Source organism: Mustela nigripes, chromosome 17 (assembly GCF_022355385.1).
Source record: "Mustela nigripes isolate SB6536 chromosome 17, MUSNIG.SB6536, whole genome shotgun sequence".
Classification (NCBI taxonomy): Eukaryota; Metazoa; Chordata; class Mammalia; order Carnivora; family Mustelidae; genus Mustela; species Mustela nigripes.
In genome coordinates this window covers 10,275,366-10,293,328 of record NC_081573.1, presented here as the reverse complement: position 1 = coordinate 10,293,328, position 17,963 = coordinate 10,275,366, and the positions used below count along the sequence as shown (strand labels likewise).

The following is a 17,963-nucleotide window of genomic DNA, read 5'->3' as shown; positions in this document are numbered from 1 at the left end:
GCCAACCAGACACGAGAGACGAATCACACCTACTATGAGGTTCAGGCCCTGAAACCCGGGACTCTGTACAACTTCAGCGTGTGGGCAGAGAGGAGCAACGTGGCCAGTTCTGCACAGGGCCTCCTTGAATCCACAGGTGAGTTGGGGCCCCTTCTACCCGGTAGGGACCTCAGTCAGACCTGGGGGCAGTGGGCGGTGAGTGGACTCCAAATCCCATGAGGTCATGGGGTCATAGCTTCATAAGCTGAAGTGATACAGAGCATACAGGGCTCATGGGAGTTGTAGTTTGAAGGGTCTGTTGTGTGTCCCTTTGAGGAGGACAGACTATGAGACATGAAGAGGGATTTTGGTTCTGGGAAGGAAAGGATGGGCTAGTTCTCAGAGAATTGGCACCATACGTGGGAAGTGGGGGGTGGTAGAAAGCCCCCCCATATGGCTCCTACTGACTTCTCCTGTCCTCTCCTCCCAGCCCCAAGCCCGGTCACCATCACCTCCTGCATCAGCATCTCTGGGGGCCACGGGGTCGTCTTGACCTGGTCCTGCCCCGGAGGAGGCTATGAGGCCTTTGAGTTGCAGGTGGGTGGACAGCAGGACTCTCAGAACAGGTCGTCCTGTGGGAAGAGGGTGTCTGTGTGGGGTCTCTGGCCGGCCCAGTCCTACCCAGCCATTGTCACGACCATCTGGGATGGAATGAGGGCCCCGTCTGCCTCTGTGACTGCCACCACGAACATAGGTGAGCAGAGCCCCACGGGGATGGGAGCCTGGAATGAAGAGCTAGCTGAACCCCACTGCCAAGGCCATGGTCACTGGAGATGGGGAAGGTGCAAATGTACTTGGTACCCTGGGGACACCTTTGTCATCAGTCTCATCACAGAAGAAACAGGAGATGAGAGGCCAGGGACTCAACATCGAGTCCCTCTTCCTCCTCTGGGTGGGGATGGTGTCGAAGCCCGGAGAGGCTCCCAGAGCGAGTGACAGAGCGTTATTAGCCGCCTATCCCTGCTTCCCACTTTGTCACACGTAGGACAGAAAGTGGTAGATAAGGCCTTGCCTACAACATGACCACTCTGTGGGCACAGTGGGGCTGTGGCCTGCGTCCGAGATGACCCCTATGATCCACGCGTCCCGGCTTTCAGGCTCCTGTGCAGTCCCTCCCACATGAGAGAGGCAGGTGGTTTAACGAGTAGGATGTCCCAGCAGCGATGGTGTGTGCCTTCCGTCTTGTTCTCTCTCTCGGACCATTCACTCCAGGGACAGCTGGGAGCGCGCTGGGTGGGCGCCCAGATGTCCCGTGCATGAGGCATGAGGGGAAGACCTGAGGCCTCCCACCAGCAGCCGCGCCCGCAAACCCTCCTGCCAGGCAGTTCCCCAGCTGTGGCCGGAAGCCTTTGGACCCTGCAGCCCCTGCTGACATCCTGGAATCCTCCTCCCTAGCCAGAACTGCCCAGCTGGGTCGCCGCTTGACCCTCGCACACAGAACTCGGGAGAGAGGATGTGTTCATGGTTGTCTACGGCCCTCCAGTTGGGGCGATTTGGGGCTCAGCCGTGGGTCACCCATGCGTACGTGTCCCCTCGCTATAACTCACGACGGCTCCTTGAGGTGGGTTGTATTTGTCACAGAGATGGAGAAAGGGTGGGCTTTTACCATTTAGGAGACCCAGCAATGCCTGTGACCCCAGAACAGGGCAGAAGCAGTCAGCCGCTCTCCATCTGTAGACAGTGTCTCTGATTCCATTTGAAAATCATGAAGACAGAGACACAGAGGGTTTAGATGAGTGGAAGGTCCCACGGGCAGTTAGTGGGAGGGACGTAGAGGTGGGCGTGTGATTCCAAGACTCGTGTTCTTGCCCGTGAAGCGAAGGAAGCCACGTGTGCATATAAGTAAGTCCCCCAAATACCCCAAGAAGCCCATCTGGACACTGGAGGTCTGAGGGACGGGGCAATGATTCAAGCGTGTTAAAAGTCCTCATTCTAAGATTTTGTATGTACAAACTCATCTATTATTCACAGCATATTTATAAGGGGTTATAGCCTTTTTTTTTTTTTTTTTTTGTAGTGAATTTGAGTCACTGTGCATTGAAGCCACATGTTCAAGGTCACAGGTAGAACGGGCAAGGTGCATAAGCAAACAGTGACCGCCTGGTGTGTGTGACAGATATAGCCCAGAGTCTTGCCGGGGCTAAAAAGACATCCACCCCAGTGTAGTCCCTGTTGGACTGCGTCCCAGGGGAGGAGTGGGAATGAGGTCCTTACTTGGGGAGGAAGGTAAAAACATGTGTCTGGCAGGGAGCCCACATATGCAAAGGCCGGGAGGCAGGCGGGAGTGAACTTGGCTCATTTAGGGAGGGCTGCTGGGTGTGTGGAGGCAGGGAGAGGTGACAAGGCCTGGGTCCACGGCAGAGCCTACAACAGCCCATGGGTTTAGATCCAGCCTGCCCCACTTGAGACACAGAAGGGGGGGTGTTTCTCTCCTGGGTCTGCCTTCAGATCTGACCGCCCAGGACCTGTGCTGTGCATTCACACAGGAGTGGGGAACAGCCCCATATCCAGGCCATTTTTGTGGGAAAGTATAAGGCAAGGCAGGAGCTGGAGGGGAGACCCCATGGCCGGGGAAGCAGGGGCATCCAGGCCCAGGACCAGAGCTGAGGCCTGGGGGCGGGGCTGGGAGCCTCCACTTCCTCCTCCTCCCTTCCAGCCCTGGTCTGTGGCCTCATCGTGCAGCTCAGAAAGGGGAAATTCTTGCGTTTAAAGTCCAGCAGGTGAAAGGTCGGGGCCAGGGCATCTGAGTCCTTCGGCAGTGACCAGAGACAGGAGACATGAAGAGGACCAGAGGGAGCCTTGAGGCCTGGGGGAGCCTGGTGCTGCTGGTGAGTGCTTGCAGACAAGGACAGGGGGCTAGGCCCTGAGGGAGTAGTGGCTGAAGGTCTCCTGGAGAAGGAAGCAGGCCTGTGGGTTGTCAGACACACCTGAGCTCTCATAACAGATCATCCACTGTGAGAAGGAACTCTACTTTCTGGCAAGACTCAGGTTTGCTCACAAAGACCCAGGAGTCCCGGCCACCAGTGCCGTCTTCCCTCAGACCAGGAGTCCAGACCCCCAGCCCCTCCTCCCTCAGACCCAGGAGTGCAGACCCCCAGCCCTCTCCTCCCTCAGACCCAGGAGTCCAGGCCCCCAGCCCTCTCCTCCCTCAGACCCAGGAGCCCAGGCCTCCAGCTCCTCCTCCCTCAGACTCTGAGTCTAGGCCCCCAGCCCTCTCCTCCTTCAGACCAGGTGTCTGGCTGCTGGCTCCCAACCTCTGTATCCTCTCCGTTTCCCACCCTGTTGATTGCTCTCCTGTGTGGAGTCTTCCAAGGTGGTATTTTTCAGGAAGTGTAACCATTAGGTATATGTCTGTCTGACCTTATGGGTAGAGCTGACTCCAGCTTCTGGCTTCCCCGAGTCCCACCCCTGCCACACTCTTCTTTCTGATCCCAACACATACGCACCCAGAAAAGACAGAGGGCCATTGGGGTGACCTTTGTTAGAGCCGAGTCTGGGGATGGAGACAACTCCCTGTGTCCCCCCTCTCCCTCAGGCACAGAAATGCTCAGGGTGGGGACAGAGCACGGGAGGGTCACTGACTGGGCCCTCCCAGCACCACAGTCTCCCCTGGGTCAGGGAGATGAGACTCTGAATCTGACTCTTCCCTCTGGGTTCTCTCCAGGGCCTGTGCAGCTGGACAGGGTCCTGGGCAACTGGTGAGTGACCCCTGCTGAGTGTATCCCTTACACGGAGGGGAGGGTGCACTGAATACCCCGGAGCTCTGGTGGGGGGGGGGGTGGTCTCAGGGAGGGAAGGGTGATTCGTGACCGGTGTTGATGAACGTGGTCATTACTGGACTCGGGCCAAGAGCGGCACAATGCTGCTCCCGGCTCAAAATGGGCTCTCCTTCCCGAATCTCAGTCCCCAAGCCCGTCAGAAACCTGAGCGTGAAGGACCAGACCAACAGTTCCATCACCCTGGGCTGGACAGAGCCAGATGGCACGGCCTCTCAGCACTACCTGTACAGGATCCAATGGGAGGGTACCGGCACACCTGGGAACAAAAGCACGGACAACACCAGCGTCCTTGTGGACGGACTGCAGCCCGGGTCCTGGTACCAGTTTGCTGTGTGGGTGGAGCTAAATGGAACCCGCAGCTCCCAGGAGACTTGCAATGTCAGCACAGGTGAGAGGCAGCCACCGCTCCTGTTCTTGGTGGGGGGACAGGTCGGTTTGGAGAGCTGACAGGACAGTGGAGCTGACACTAGCCCACGTCTCCTTGGTCTTGTGGAGTAGGAGATGAAGAAAGAACATCCCAGGTTCTGAGTTGGGACTAGTCAGGGTCTAGGATCCCTTATGCAGACCATAAGACTTAGCTGCCAGGGCTGTGTAGGGAGCACAGGCAAGTGTCCCTGGCCGTGGGAGATTAGGGGTGTGGAATGTGGACACTACTCCAGCCCCTTGAGTCTTCTCCTGGTCCCCAGATGTGTCACAGTCTTGAAGGTGGGGCTCAGACCATCAGCTCCCTCACCCTGATCTGGGAGGTGCCTCTGGCCCTGGCCTTCAGGACGATGCGCACTGGGTCCAGTGGACTGGAGAGGGAGACAGAACTGCGACCCGACACTCAGCTGACTTCAGTTGCACAGTGGAGGGACCCCAAACTGAGACCTCATACAAAATCTCTGCGTGGGCTGAAAGGAATGCAGTGCCTTGCTCCGGATAGAGCCTCAGCAGCTCCACAGAGGACAAGCATCAGCGCCCACTCTCTGTTTTGATAAGAGGTTAAGAACTGGCCAAGGTGACATCTCCTCTGGTTCTGGGGTCCAGCCACCGTCTCTGTGACCTCATTGAGCCAGACCCAAACCCTGAGTTGGCAGGAGAGTTGTGGCCATTCCTGGGGACAGGCCTTTCTAGAGGTTGCCGCTGAGCTTAGGGCTGCAGGTGTCCAGCCCTCCCTGGGTCCCATGTCTAGGAAGTGCTCCTTGACAAGTCTGGCTGCACAGGGAGGCTGTGTTCTGGCTCTTGTGGACCAGGGACTGGGCACTCTGACTCTCTGCTCCTTCTGCCAGTTCCCAATGTAGTGACAAGTCTCAGGATACAGAACCGGACCAACAGCTCCCTCACCTTGAGCTGGACAGCTCCCGTGGGCCCAGATCATCCTTCCTACACCTACTGGGTCTCGTGGGTCATAGAGGGCACTATGGTCATTAACACTCAGGATACCAGGGTCTCTAACACTTCAGATACGAGGATCACACTGGAGCAGCTGGAAGCTGGGAGCTTGTACACCTTCACTGTCCAGGCGGAGAGGAATGGGGTCAGCAGTGACATCAGGACACTCACAGAAGCCACTGATCAGACTCAGGCTGGGTCTAGACAGACCCAGTACTGTGGAGATGGGGGAAGGAGGGGACTGGGGAGACTTTGGCGACCCCACCTAGCGTCACTGGACCTTGAGCTTGTAGGTCTGCTTCTAGGAGGAGTCTGTCCTCAGCAGCCAGGGATTTCTAATTATGAGGATGTCTTTGGGTAGGAAGAGAGTCCCTAACCACCCAGCACCACCCCTCGGGAACCAACAAAGCCAGAAGAGGACAAGTGCACACTGAGAAGTGCACACACTTGTCCCACTGTATTGGCTGAACCCAAAGGGACCCGTCTCTCAGCCTATACATGGCCAGCCCCAAGTGTGAGATGGGAACCAGGATTATCCCAAGAGCTAGGTTCACTGTGGGTGGATGGAACCTGCAACTTTTAGTCTTCGGCCATTTGGGCTAAGAAGACTGAGATCAACAGCTCTGCTCTGTCTAGAAAGGAGTGTCCAGAAGTAAGGAAGGACCCTGCCTCAAGCTGCTCCTTGGGAAGACAGTGTTGAGAAAGGTGATGGGTGGGACCCAGGGCTGAAGACTCAGGGCAGAGAGGCCCTGGGGGATCTTGGTCCCTGCCTGGCCTCTTTTCTGTGGTTCACACTTTCTAGGAAGTGGACTCATCTGATGACTGAGCAATCAGGGGATGTGAGCAGGCTCGGGATGGAGGGTCCTTGACCATACAGCCCCTTGAGCTTCTGTGGCCATGTGTCAGCTCCCAACAGGGTCATGGATCTGCACAAGGAAGCTCAGACCAATAGCTCTATCACCCTGCGATGGAAGTCCCCCACAGACCCCCACTCTCAGGCATACACATACTGGGTCCAGTGGGCTGCTGGGGAACATCCCCAAGGACACCATGACCCCCGAGGACATCATGCCAACCAGACACGAGAGACGAATCACACCTACTATGAGGTTCAGGCCCTGAAACCCGGGACTCTGTACAACTTCAGCGTGTGGGCAGAGAGGAGCAACGTGGCCAGTTCTGCACAGGGCCTCCTTGAATCCACAGGTGAGTTGGGGCCCCTTCTACCCGGTAGGGACCTCAGTCAGACCTGGGGGCAGTGGGCGGTGAGTGGACTCCAAATCCCATGAGGTCATGGGGTCATAGCTTCATAAGCTGAAGTGATACAGAGCATACAGGGCTCATGGGAGTTGTAGTTTGAAGGGTCTGTTGTGTGTCCCTTTGAGGAGGACAGACTATGAGACATGAAGAGGGATTTTGGTTCTGGGAAGGAAAGGATGGGCTAGTTCTCAGAGAATTGGCACCATACGTGGGAAGTGGGGGGTGGTAGAAAGCCCCCCCATATGGCTCCTACTGACTTCTCCTGTCCTCTCCTCCCAGCCCCAAGCCCGGTCACCATCACCTCCTGCATCAGCATCTCTGGGGGCCACGGGGTCGTCTTGACCTGGTCCTGCCCCGGAGGAGGCTATGAGGCCTTTGAGTTGCAGGTGGGTGGACAGCAGGACTCTCAGAACAGGTCGTCCTGTGGGAAGAGGGTGTCTGTGTGGGGTCTCTGGCCGGCCCAGTCCTACCCAGCCATTGTCACGACCATCTGGGATGGAATGAGGGCCCCGTCTGCCTCTGTGACCTGTCGCACTGAGAACTCAGGTGAGCAGAGCCCCATGGGGATGGGAGCTACAGGGACCCGGTTAGGCTCTGCTGGAAGCAGTCTCCGTTGCCTAAGGGGTCCTGTGTGTTTTTCTGTTTGCTTTGCTTTCTGCCTTCTTTCTTTCTTTTTTTTTTAATATTTTATTCATTTGGCAAAGAGAGATCACAAGTAGATGGAGAGGCAGGCAGAGAGAGAGAGAGAGAGAGGGAAGCAGGCTCCCTGCTGAGCAGAGAGCCCCATGCAGGACTCGATCCCAGGACCCCAAGATCATGACCTGAGCCGAAGGCAGCAGCGTAACCCACTGAGCCACCCAGGCGCCCTCTGCCTTCTTTCAAACAGCTTTGTTGTGACATAATTCACATATCATCCAATGCACCCACTTAAAGTACACAGCTCAGGGTTCCAGAATGTCCGTGGGACTGTGCCACCCCATTTCCTTCACATGGAACATTTTCCTTACTCACCCAAGAAAGGTCACCCCCTTAAGCCATCATCCCTTGATTTCCCCATTTTCCCAGCAACCTAGCCTAGGGAATCTCAAATTCACCTTTTGTCTCTGAAGATTTCCTCGTTGAAGATAGTTCCTAAAAACACAGTCAAGCAATATGTGGTCTTCCGTGGCTGGCTTTTCTCACCTGGAAGAACGTTTCTAAGGTCCATCCATGTTGTAGCACGTGTTGGTGATATGTTCCCTTCTTTTCGCCCAGTAATATTCCATTGTATCGAGAGACCACATTTTGTTTATCTATTTGTCTGGGGATGGAGCCGTTGGGTGGTTTCCACATTTTGGCTGTTACGAGTAAGTCTGCTATGAACATTCATGTATGTGATTCTGTGCAGATGCATGTCTTTACTTCTCTTGGGTATATACCCAGAGGACCCATCATGGGATCAGATGGGCGACTCTGTGTTTATCCTTTGGAGCACCGCCAATATTTTTTCCAAGGTGGTTACACCATTTTTTGCTCATCACTGGGGTATTTTGGGGAAGTCTGAACCTCTTACTCCGGAAATCTCTGATGGTTTACCTTTGACCGTGGCGCTAGGCTTCGCTGTGCTCTCTCAGTCTCTTCCTGTGAATCAGGACCTCTTATAAGATTGGGTCTGTGATCTGGGGAGAGATGGCAGGTCAGGGCAAGGCTAAGTAGATGCTAGTCACTCCTGGGCTTCTCTGAGCCCTACTGCTGGGGAGGGTCTCTTGCTTAGCAAGCAAGGTCTGTGGGGGACCAGGTCCATGAGGGGAATGGCCTCCCCACCAGGCTGTGTCAGAACCTACCAGGCCTGTTGACAGGTCCTAGTCACGGAGACTATTGGGAAGCTGCAGTCTAGGGCCCCCGAGGCTGATGGAGGCAGGCTGCGGGCTGGAGTCTGTGCCAAGACCAGGTGTGCAAGGACAGCTCCCAGGAGATCTGTGCCCGTGAGAGTCCTGGACCCAGAACGTCGGCCCCACCATCGCGGGCGAGCCCTTCTGCTAGCAAACAGAACCTTGGAGAAGACAAGCCTCCATGCTGGGGAAAACCTGGAATGCAATCAATGCTGGACAGTGGCTTCCCGACCTTGGCACTATTGGCTTTTGGGGACGGATCATTCTTTGTCCTGTGCATTATAGGATTTCGAGCAGTACCCCAGCCTCCCCCTGCTGGATGCTAGTGCACCACCACTCCAGTCGTGACAAGCCTCAGTGTCTCCAGACATTGGTGATGTGCTCTCTGCGGGCAAAGCGCCCTCGCTGAGGACGATTAGAGTAGGCCGAGGTGGGGCTGAGTTACTCCGGCAACCAGGCTGCCCAAGCAAATGATGTCTTTGGACAGGCTCCAGGAGAAGGCTGGGTGGGAGGTGGGGCTCTATCCAGAGGCTTTCTCCCTCTGCCTTGCTGTCCTCGCACCTGCCCTGCAGGCCCACTGGTCACAGTCCGGGCCAGGATGGAGGCAGGAGAGACAGGGTGCTAGTAGATGAGGTCGACTCTAACAGGTCCCCACGCCCCCTCCCCCAGGGGCCATTGTGGGAGCCATTGTTGGTGTCACCCTGTTTCTCATCCCCGTGGGTCTGCTGATTTTCTTCCTGAAGAAGAGGTAGGATTCTGCATGGGGCTCACTGACCACCTGAAGGGGCGGGGCCCAGGGGGAGTATAAGGGCCCCTGATTCTGGTCTGACACCCTGGGCCTCCCACTGCAATGTCTTTTTTCCAGGCATGAGAAGAGCCAGAGGGAACCAGCACCCAGGGGTCTGGTCTTCAGGTAAGCAGAAGGTGCTGGGGAACATCTGGAAGGATCACTGTCAGGTCAAATCAAGGGGTGTTTGCTGGTCACCGGAGAGGTCAGAGGGTGGGCTCAGTGAACCCTCGCACACAGTGCCCTCTGCGCCAAGGATCACAAGCCTTCATGCTTCCCATACCCCGGGCCGAAGGCTTTGGAGGCGGTCCCGGTTCCAGCTCTGGGATCTCATGTATCCAACAACACACTCGCTGAACACCTCTTACGTGTAGGCGCTCTTCTAGGGGCTGAGGGCACAGTGAATTAAAGAAAGATTCCTGCCCTCATGGAGCTTGCATTTGAGCACGAGAAGTCCTTAATTAACAAGATCCTAGTGGTTGTGACTCTCACAATAGAGAATAGAGCAAGAGGTGGGGATAGAAAGGGTAGAAGAATATTTTAGATCGGGTGTTGAAGTTAGAGAAGATTGTAGATGGGTGTCGAGGAAAAGCTGGACTAAGAAGATGACTAAGAGGAAGTCATTTGTGCACAGACTCACGTGCATGTCTTGGGAAAGGGCATTCCAGGCAGCGGGACCAGGAAGGGCAAAGGCCCCTTGGCAGGGGCCTACTGGCAGTGTTTCGAGAATGTTGGTCAGTCCTGAGACTGAGGAAGGTGGTGAAGAGGGTAGCGTAGGACATGAGGTCAGAGGGGTATCAGGTGGGACCAGATCAGCTAGGGCCTTTCAGATACAAGTGAGGAGTTTGATTTTACTCTGAGATAGGAGTTTTTGGAGGACTTTGAATAGACTCAGTGACCCAATCTAACCTATTTATAAGCAAAGGCGAGAGTCAAGAGACAGAGGAAGTGGTATGTAATAACCCAAACAAGAGACGATTGTCTTGGACCAGGAAATGGTCAGAGGTAGTCATATTCGAGATATGGTCTGAGTGTTTGAATAGCAGGTCTGGCTCAAGAATGGGCGTGTGGTGTGGGAGCCAGAGAGGGCTCGAGGGTGAGCCCAGCGAATTCAGCCTGGGCCGCAGGAAGATGGGAGTCGCCTTTGCTTAAGAGGGAGTGACTCTAGGGGCAGGTTCAGGGGAGAGTATCAGCAGCTCAGCTATGGACACGTTCAAGTTTGAGCTGTTTGGGCGACCTCCACGCAGAGATGCCTCTGATGGGGCGGCTGGACAGACAGTTCAAGAGAAGCTTTGTGCAAGTGTTTTCATCACTCTGAGTCGACTCTGTGTTAGAATGATCCCTAGGGACTGACAGAGGAGAGACGCGAAGCTGGGAGACCAGCCGAGACGGGCTGGACGAAAAAGGAAGTGTGAACTGAGGCAGGGGCGTAAGAGGCAGATGCATGGGGTGTGGGGAAAGGTGATGTCCAGTGCGTCCCTTGCTGTAGAAGCTGTTCTGGCTTGCGTCCCACCCCTGGTAAAGCTGACTTCTCCCCACCTCCCTCTACAGCATCGGTGACAAGTCATGAGTCTAGGCAGTCACTGGGTCACAAGCCTGGCCCTCTCTCTACTTTGAGCACGTTGCAACTTCCGTATCTGTGTCCTGATGTCCTCGTGATAACCCTCCCGGGCGTCAGGTGCAGGTTTCAGGAGGCGGGGGCCGGGGAGCACACCGATAGGAAGCTCAGGAGAGCGGCAGGAGGAACTAGTGTAGGATTTTGGAATCAGAAGTGTAGAGCTCAAAAGGGAAGCCTTGGGAGCAGGCCAAGTCCTATAAGAGTTTGGTGAGTGTGCAGTGAGAAGATGGGCTTGGAGATGGACCCTCAGGGCCATCCATTTTGTCTCGTGGATGCAGGAAGAGGGGCCCATGGAGGAGAGGGAGATGCAGCGGCCAGGGGCCTGGGGGTGGTGGCAGCAGGGGAGGGGGTCCAAGAGGAAGGGAGGAGTGGTGGGCGGGGCTACACGCTGCTGAGCAGTCTCCCCAAGGACCGCCTGAGAGGTGGCCTTTGGAATTAGAGAGCAGGAGGCAAATGAGATTGCGGGACTCTGGGAGAAGATGTCCTTCCCCCATGGAGCAATGCTGCAGACCCTTGGAGAAGGCCTTGGGAAAGTTCAACCAGCAGAGCTGTCTGAACACGTTTTGTTGCTGTTTAGGTGCAATAAAGCCAAAGGGTGGAGAGATGACCACCACTGAAAACACAGGCTATGAGACTCCCAGATCCCAAGAGAGGGGGGCACAGGATAGCCCTCAGGGCCACACAGGGAAGCACCCAGCTCAACCAGGAAAGAGGGGAGCTGGGGGTAAGGCGGGCAAGAGCCTCGATCATGGTTTCTGTGGGAAGGAGTGGGCAACAGCAGGCTGACAGGCTCGGAGGGAATCACTTCGCTGAGCTCTGGGGCACAGGGGCTGCCCCTGGGGGCCGAGGGCAGGTGCTCAGTGGCCCAGAGCGTGAGACCCCATGGAGGAGGTGGTGTGTGTGTGGGTTTAACCACAGCTCAAGACATGGGACACACTGGCCCCCAGCCAGGGTCCCCAAACTGGGTCGAGACAGGGTTTCTAAAGCTGTCCTGCAGGGAGAGGAGCAGGAGGGGGCTGCAGCTGGGGCCCCATGAGTCAAAAGCCTTTTTGTTCATATAGACGAGAGATTACTAGCGTTTACTAGCTAAAGGGAAAGAGGCAGAAATGCAGACGAGGAGGAGGGACTGATGCTGGAGAGGTTGGAACGAATTGGAACCCGGGAGACGCAGAGTGGCCCGAAATGGGAGAAAAAGCACGTTTTTCCTTTTTATAATTAAAAATGACTTTAATTGTGGTCAGTTACACATAACATAGCATTTGCCGTCGTACCTGTCTCTGGGTGTCCAGTTCCGTGGCTGTAAGGACGTTTACGCTGTGGTATAAACATCACCCCTGTCCGTCCACGGAACATTCCGTCTTGTAGAACTGAAACTCTGCCCCCATGAAATGCCCTCCCTCCTCCCCTGCCCCAGCGCCTGGCTGCACCGTCCGCCTTCTGTCTATGAATCCGACAGCTCTAGGGACCTCATTGAAGTGACTCATCAGTATTTGTCCTTCTGTGGCCGGCTTATCTCACTCAGCATCATGTTCTCCAGACTCATCATGGTGTAGCCTCAGTCGGAATAACCTTTCTTTTTGAAAGATTTTATTTATTAATTTGAGAAAGAGAGTGAGAGAGCACAAGCAGGGAAAACTGCAGAAGGAGGAGAAGCAGGTTCCCCACTGAACAGGGAGCCCAATGCCAATCCCAGGACCCCGGGATCATGACCCGAGCCCAGGGAAGACACTTAACCAAGTGAGCCTCCCAGGGACCCCCAGAATGTCCTTCCTTTTTAAGGCAAGACAATATTCCAGTGCACAGATGCCGTTTTGTCCATCCGTGTTTTGCCGATGAACGCAGTGTTGAGTGAGTGAGCGGGGAATGAAAGATAGTGGACTCCGGGCTGCTTCTGCCTTTATTCTTTGAATAATGTTGGTATGAACCTGGGGGCACACTTGTCCTTTCAAGACCCCACTTCCTGCTTGGGAGTGGGACTGTAAATCAAACACACCGTTTTGACCCAGCACGTCCCCTTCTGAGTATCCGTGTGCAGGAAACGGGACTGTTCTCTCTCTCTCTCTCTCTTTTTTTTTTTTTTTTTTAAAGATTTCACCTACTTAGTTGACAGACAGAGATCACAAGTAGGCAGAGAGGCAGGTGGAGAGAGAAGGGGGGGAAGCAGGCTCCCCGCTGAGCAGAGAGCCCGATGCAGTGCTCAACCCCAGGACCCTGAGATCATGACCTGGGCTGAAGGGAGAGGCTTTAACCCACTGAGCCACCCAGGTGCCCCGGGACCACTCTCTTGATGAGGTATGTGGGTCCCCACATTCCCTGCAGCCTTATGTGTGCTGGCAAGATTCGGAGACCCTGAGCGGCCACTCATGGGTGAGTGCATACGGAAAATGTGGTGTAATGCAACGGAGTATGATACAGCCCTAAAAAGGAAGGAAATCCTGACATTGGTAACATGAGGAGCAGATCCTGAGGACATGACACTAAGTGAGATAAGTCAGACAGAGGAAGAGAAATTCTGCATGACATCACTCGTATTTGAAGTTTAAAAAAACAAAACTGAATTCATAGAAACTGAGACCAGAGGGTAATGGCCAGAGGCAGAGGAAGGGGGGCTGGCGAGTTGGGTGAGAGGGATCGGAAGGTGCAAACTTCCGGTTATAAGATGATAAGATGAACAGGTCCTGGGGATTCTAAGAAACACACAACAAGGGACACCCGGGTGGCTCAGTGGTTAAGCGTCTGCCTTCAGCTCAGTTCATGATCCCAGGGTCCTGGGATCGAGCCCCGCATCAGGCTCCCTGCTCAGTGGGAAGCCTGCTTCTCCCTTTCCCATTCCCCCTGCTGTGTTCCCTCTCTCTATCAAATTAAGAAAGAAAGAAAGAAAGAAACATAATAACGAGGAAAAAAAAAAAGAGGGGGGCTTCTCTCTCTTTCCAAGATCACAGAACTGGAGGAGCTTAAATTCTGCCCCTTTCCCACAGCTTCTCAGAGGACATCCTGGCGGAAGACTTTGCTGACCATGTCAGGAAAAATGAGAAGGACAGCAATTTTGGCTTTGAGGAGGAGTACCAGGTGGGCGGGAAGCCCCAGTGTCCCCCGCCTCCCCCGGAGCTCAGACCTCCTCACACCCTTTGGGCTGAAACTAAAGTAGGGCACCTGTTTTGTTCGCTGATGCAAACAAGAGCTTCTGTTTTTGCATCCTCGAAATCTTACACTGTGATGGGCCCTCAGGTCAGTCCTGGAGGAGCACCTTTGTTTTCCTCTGAAAGGGTTTTCCCCTTTCTCTCTCCTACCTCTCCAGCCCCCACTATTCCCCAAATCCTCCCAAGTGCTCTGAGGGGATGGGGGTATGCATCTTTTATTTTTGTGGGTGCTAGAGAATTCCAGGGCGTGGGGTGAGTGGGGTGGTGCTTTATTTTTGTGGGTGCTAGAGAATTCCAGGGCGTGGGGGTGAGTGGGGTGGTGCTGAATGGGGTACCTGCAGGGGAAGGTGGAGAGATTCCGATGTACGCTCACCTCCCCTCTGCCTCTGCCTCCAGCAATTGGCTCTGGAGACCTACAGCCAGTCTCAAACAGTGGCCCTGGCTCCTGAAAACAGCACCAAGAACCGTTACAGAAACGTGCTCCCCTGTGAGTCTTCGGCCTCTGCTGATTTCATGACTTTGTCAACACCAGTCCCCCACCCCTTATCCCCTAGGGGACACCAAGCTCCTGCCCCTGAGAAGTGGGCACCCGGTCCCTCTTAGAGTTCCCAGTGCCTGTCTGCCGTCTGCATGACTTCTGTCCCTGGGTCTCTCCCCCCACATGCTCCTCTCTGCTTCACTAACCTTGGCCTCTCCCCCCAGATGACTGGTCCCGTGTGCCCCTGAAAGCCATCCAGGAGGAACCAGGCTCTGACTACATCAACGCCAGCTTCATGCCTGTAAGGTGGTGGTCCAGAGCCAAAAGGGTGCTGGGCCTGGGTGACGCCGAGATGGGAGGGACTGGAGCCTGTTTCCCTCTACCAGGGTCTCGAGAACCCCCAGGAGTTCATCGCAACGCAGGGCCCCCTGCCCCAGACGGTGGGTGACTTCTGGCGCCTGGTGTGGGAGCAGCAGAGCCGCACCCTCGTCATGCTGACCAACTGTGTGGAATCTGCCCAAGTGAGAGCCCTGAGCTCCAACCCACCCCGCTGGCTCAGACACAGATCCCACCATCCACCCTGACCCAGACCTCGCTGAGTCCCTGCCATAAGATGGCAGCCTCTTCTGGTTGCCCCAGCACATCCCTTGGTTCATATAACCCACTGACCTGGAGAAGGGAGGGGTCCCCCTGGCTGGGATTAATGGACCCCAGCTGTGCTGGGGTCTTACCTCCTCATTAGGCACCGAATGCAAGTGCCCCAGTGTAGACGGGCAGCGGATGGGTTGTCTGGGGCCTCCTATTCTCTGACCTCCCAGTTTGCCCCCAGGTGAAGTGTGAACATTACTGGCCTCTTGACGCCAAGCCTTGCACACATGGGCACCTCCAAGTGACGCTGGAGGGTGAGGAGGTGCTGGAGGACTGGACAGTCCGAGACCTGACGCTCCAGCACGTGAGTCTGTGGTAACTGGCCAGCCCCATCCTGACGGTCCATTCCTCCCCTCACACCTGTTCTGTGCCTCTGAGCCCCTCCCGAAGCCAAGCCCTCTGTCACTCTCCCAGGGGACCACAGTGTGCCCACAGACGCCCCCCCCCCAACTCTCTCCCTCCCCAACCCACCCTCACTCTAGGTGCAAGAGCAGAAAACGCTGCCTGTGCGACAGTTCCATTACATGACTTGGCCAGACCATGGCGTCCCCCACTCCACAGACCCCATGCTGGCCTTCCGGAAGGTGCTGCGGCAGTGGCTGGACCAGACCGCGGAGGGAGGCCCCCCCATTGTGCACTGCAGGTGAGGACCTCCTCATGTGAGGGGAGTCAGGAACATGGGTCAGTGGGTCCTCGGGCATCTCTGCAGATGGGAGAGAGGAGGCAAGGATGGAGGACACAGAGGCAGAAGCAAAGGGGCAGTGAGGTAGAGGGACAGGAGGTTGGGGTGACAGGACTGGAAAGCCAGGCAGAAAGGTCAAGGAAGGGAACACAGTGGTGGGGACAAGGGAGGGAGGGGTGAAGAGCAGGAGGGGTGAGCACCCAGCGGTTTTGAGAAGCATTTGGAACACCTCCAACGCTGTCCAGGACCTCACCTGTCGCCATTCTCCTGATACTGAGCTTGATGCCTCTGAGATGAGGTTCTGGGGGGGATCAAGGAGCACGCTCCAGAGGGGCAGACAGCCTCTGAAATGGGACTCTGGCTGCAGGGACAGCCTCGCTCTCCCTGGTCTGCAGGGCAACCTCATGACCAAAAGGGGTTCCTCCCCGCTGCAAAGCTGGGGAAGCCCAGTCAGACAGCTGAAGTCTTGGGTTCAAGGCCAGTTGGAAGTGGCCGAACTGATGCCTGGGCTGGCACTCTTAAACTCTGTGCTGAAGTGTGTCCCAACACCTGCTCTGTCCCTGGAGAGCACCCCTTGGAGGTGTCCCCAACAGGGGGTCAGCCCTCCCTCCCCTGAGGTACAGAGGGGACTGGTACAGACTGGTCACAGGGATTAACTTGAACCATAAAAAGGAATGAAGTACTGATTCGTTCGAGGTTGTGGAGGAATCTTGAAAACCTGATGGTGAGTGAGAGAAGCCAGACACAGAAGGTCCCACGTCATCTGATCCCACTTGCAGAAGATGTCCAGGATGGGAACCTCTCCAGAGCCAGAAGACAACTCAATGCTTACCAGGGGCTGGGGACAAGGGAGCTGGGGGAGCGACTGCTCAATGGGCACAGGGTCTCCTTCTGGGGAGATGGAAGTGTCTAGGAACTAATTAGATCTGGCAGTCCCACAGCATTGTGAATGTCCTAAATGCCACTGAATTGTTTTCTTTTTGTTGTTGTTGTTGGTTTGTTTGTTTTTTTAATAATCAGCTTGGGAGTTCCTTTTCTTGAGTGTGAAATTCAGCTCTGTGATTTATTGTCTAAGTGACCCAGGACAGACAAGTGACCTCATGTCACTCCCCCTCCATTTTCCCATCCCTGAAATGGGTATGCTGGCAGCTCCAACTTCTCATGGCTGGGGGAAGTGTAAAGGGTATGTCAGGCACTTGAGGCAGGGCCTGGCAGAGAGATGGAACTCCAGGCCTAATCACTCACAGTGGCTTTTCACTCTACTCAATAACCCCCACTTACACTATATCCACCCCCCGCAGAACACTGTCTTGCCGAATAATACCCCGATCTTGGGTGCTCAAACACAGATCCCTCTGGTCAGCCAAGATTCCCCTCCCTGTGACCTGACCCCTTCTTGTTCCTGTCTAGTGCTGGTGTGGGCCGCACGGGTACCCTTATTGCCCTGGACGTCCTACTGAGGCAGCTGGACCGGGATCAACGTGTGGGGCCCTTCAGCTACGTGCAGAAGATGAGGGAAAGCCGGCCTCTGATGGTGCAGACTGAGGTGATGGGGCTCCTGAGGGCATAAGGCCTGGGGCTTCGGGAGGGAGGAGGTCAAGGCTCACCCCCCTGCCCTGTGTCCCTCCCCAGGCCCAGTATGTCTTCCTGCACCACTGCATCCTACGGTTTCTCCAGCAGTCAGGCCGAGTCCCAACAGACAATGGGGTTGCATATGAGAACCCGCTGTATGAGAATGTCTGAGCCTCAAGAGGGCTGAGATGCCAGACCGGCTAGACTCGAAGTCTGGACCCCCACTTCAGCCCAGGTTCCTGGAGTCCTGGGACAGCACAGGGCTGGGGTCCCAGACTCTGGGGTCTTGCAGGGGGAGAAGAGGCCTGGCAGCCTAAACTACTTCCATGGAGGATGAAGGACAGGTGGGAGCAGGTATCCTGGTTATCCAAGTATTCATGTATCCTGGACTTCCTCTGAGGAAGGACGGATGGGAGCTAGGATTTCCTTCTTCTTTGATGGAGGAGGAGACTGGGGGCTCAGGCTGCAGGGTCTTTGAGAAAGAAGATGGATTCTGAGGAAGGAAGAAATTAGAGTCTGGAATTCTAGTGACCCCAGGAGCAAGGGCAGGCAGGATCGACCCATGTTTTATTCCAGAAACCAAATCAGGCTCCTAGTATCTGAGATTTCCCTGCACCCCACTGCTTGTACATATTTTCTCTTCTATCCCATAATTTATTAAATCACTATTCTCTCCAGAGACGCTTGCTATAGTGGATTTCTGGGTCTGGGGTGG

The 17,963-nt window shown here is 55.4% G+C and overlaps 2 protein-coding genes across 2 annotated transcripts in view; both read left to right on the top strand.

Moving 5' to 3' along the window:
• Positions 1-1,591, top strand: part of LOC132005894 (receptor-type tyrosine-protein phosphatase H-like) — a 5,874-nt gene extending 4,283 nt beyond the window's left edge. Inside the window, 2 exon segments of the mRNA XM_059383405.1 lie at positions 1-136; positions 470-1,591. The exon segment at positions 1-136 is cut by the window's left edge and continues 235 nt beyond it. Coding sequence (XP_059239388.1) covers positions 1-136; positions 470-975 — 642 coding nt within the window. The 3' untranslated portion in view covers positions 976-1,591.
• Positions 1,592-2,181: 590 nt separating this feature from the next.
• PTPRH (protein tyrosine phosphatase receptor type H) lies at positions 2,182-17,915 on the top strand. The gene is made up of 15 exons (XM_059382714.1): positions 2,182-2,867; positions 3,704-3,737; positions 3,943-4,206; positions 6,099-6,398; positions 6,732-6,998; positions 8,993-9,071; positions 9,189-9,236; positions 13,707-13,797; positions 14,265-14,355; positions 14,571-14,647; positions 14,733-14,867; positions 15,176-15,298; positions 15,477-15,637; positions 17,087-17,222; positions 17,309-17,915. The coding sequence occupies exons 1-15, from the start codon at positions 2,817-2,819 to the stop codon at positions 17,417-17,419; spliced, it is 1,968 nt and encodes a 655-aa protein (XP_059238697.1). The 5' UTR covers positions 2,182-2,816; the 3' UTR covers positions 17,420-17,915.
• Positions 17,916-17,963: the final 48 nt, after the last annotated feature.

Coding starts and splice junctions, on each gene's coding strand:
- PTPRH (XM_059382714.1), top strand. CDS start 2,817: ATGAAGAGGACCAGAGGGAGCCTTGAGGCCTGGGGGAGCCTGGTGCTG. Junction 4,207..6,098: donor GACTTGCAATGTCAGCACAG/GTGAGAGGCAGC, acceptor GCCATGTGTCAG/CTCCCAACAGGGTCATGGAT. Junction 9,237..13,706: donor CCCAGGGGTCTGGTCTTCAG/GTAAGCAGAAGG, acceptor CCTTTCCCACAG/CTTCTCAGAGGACATCCTGG.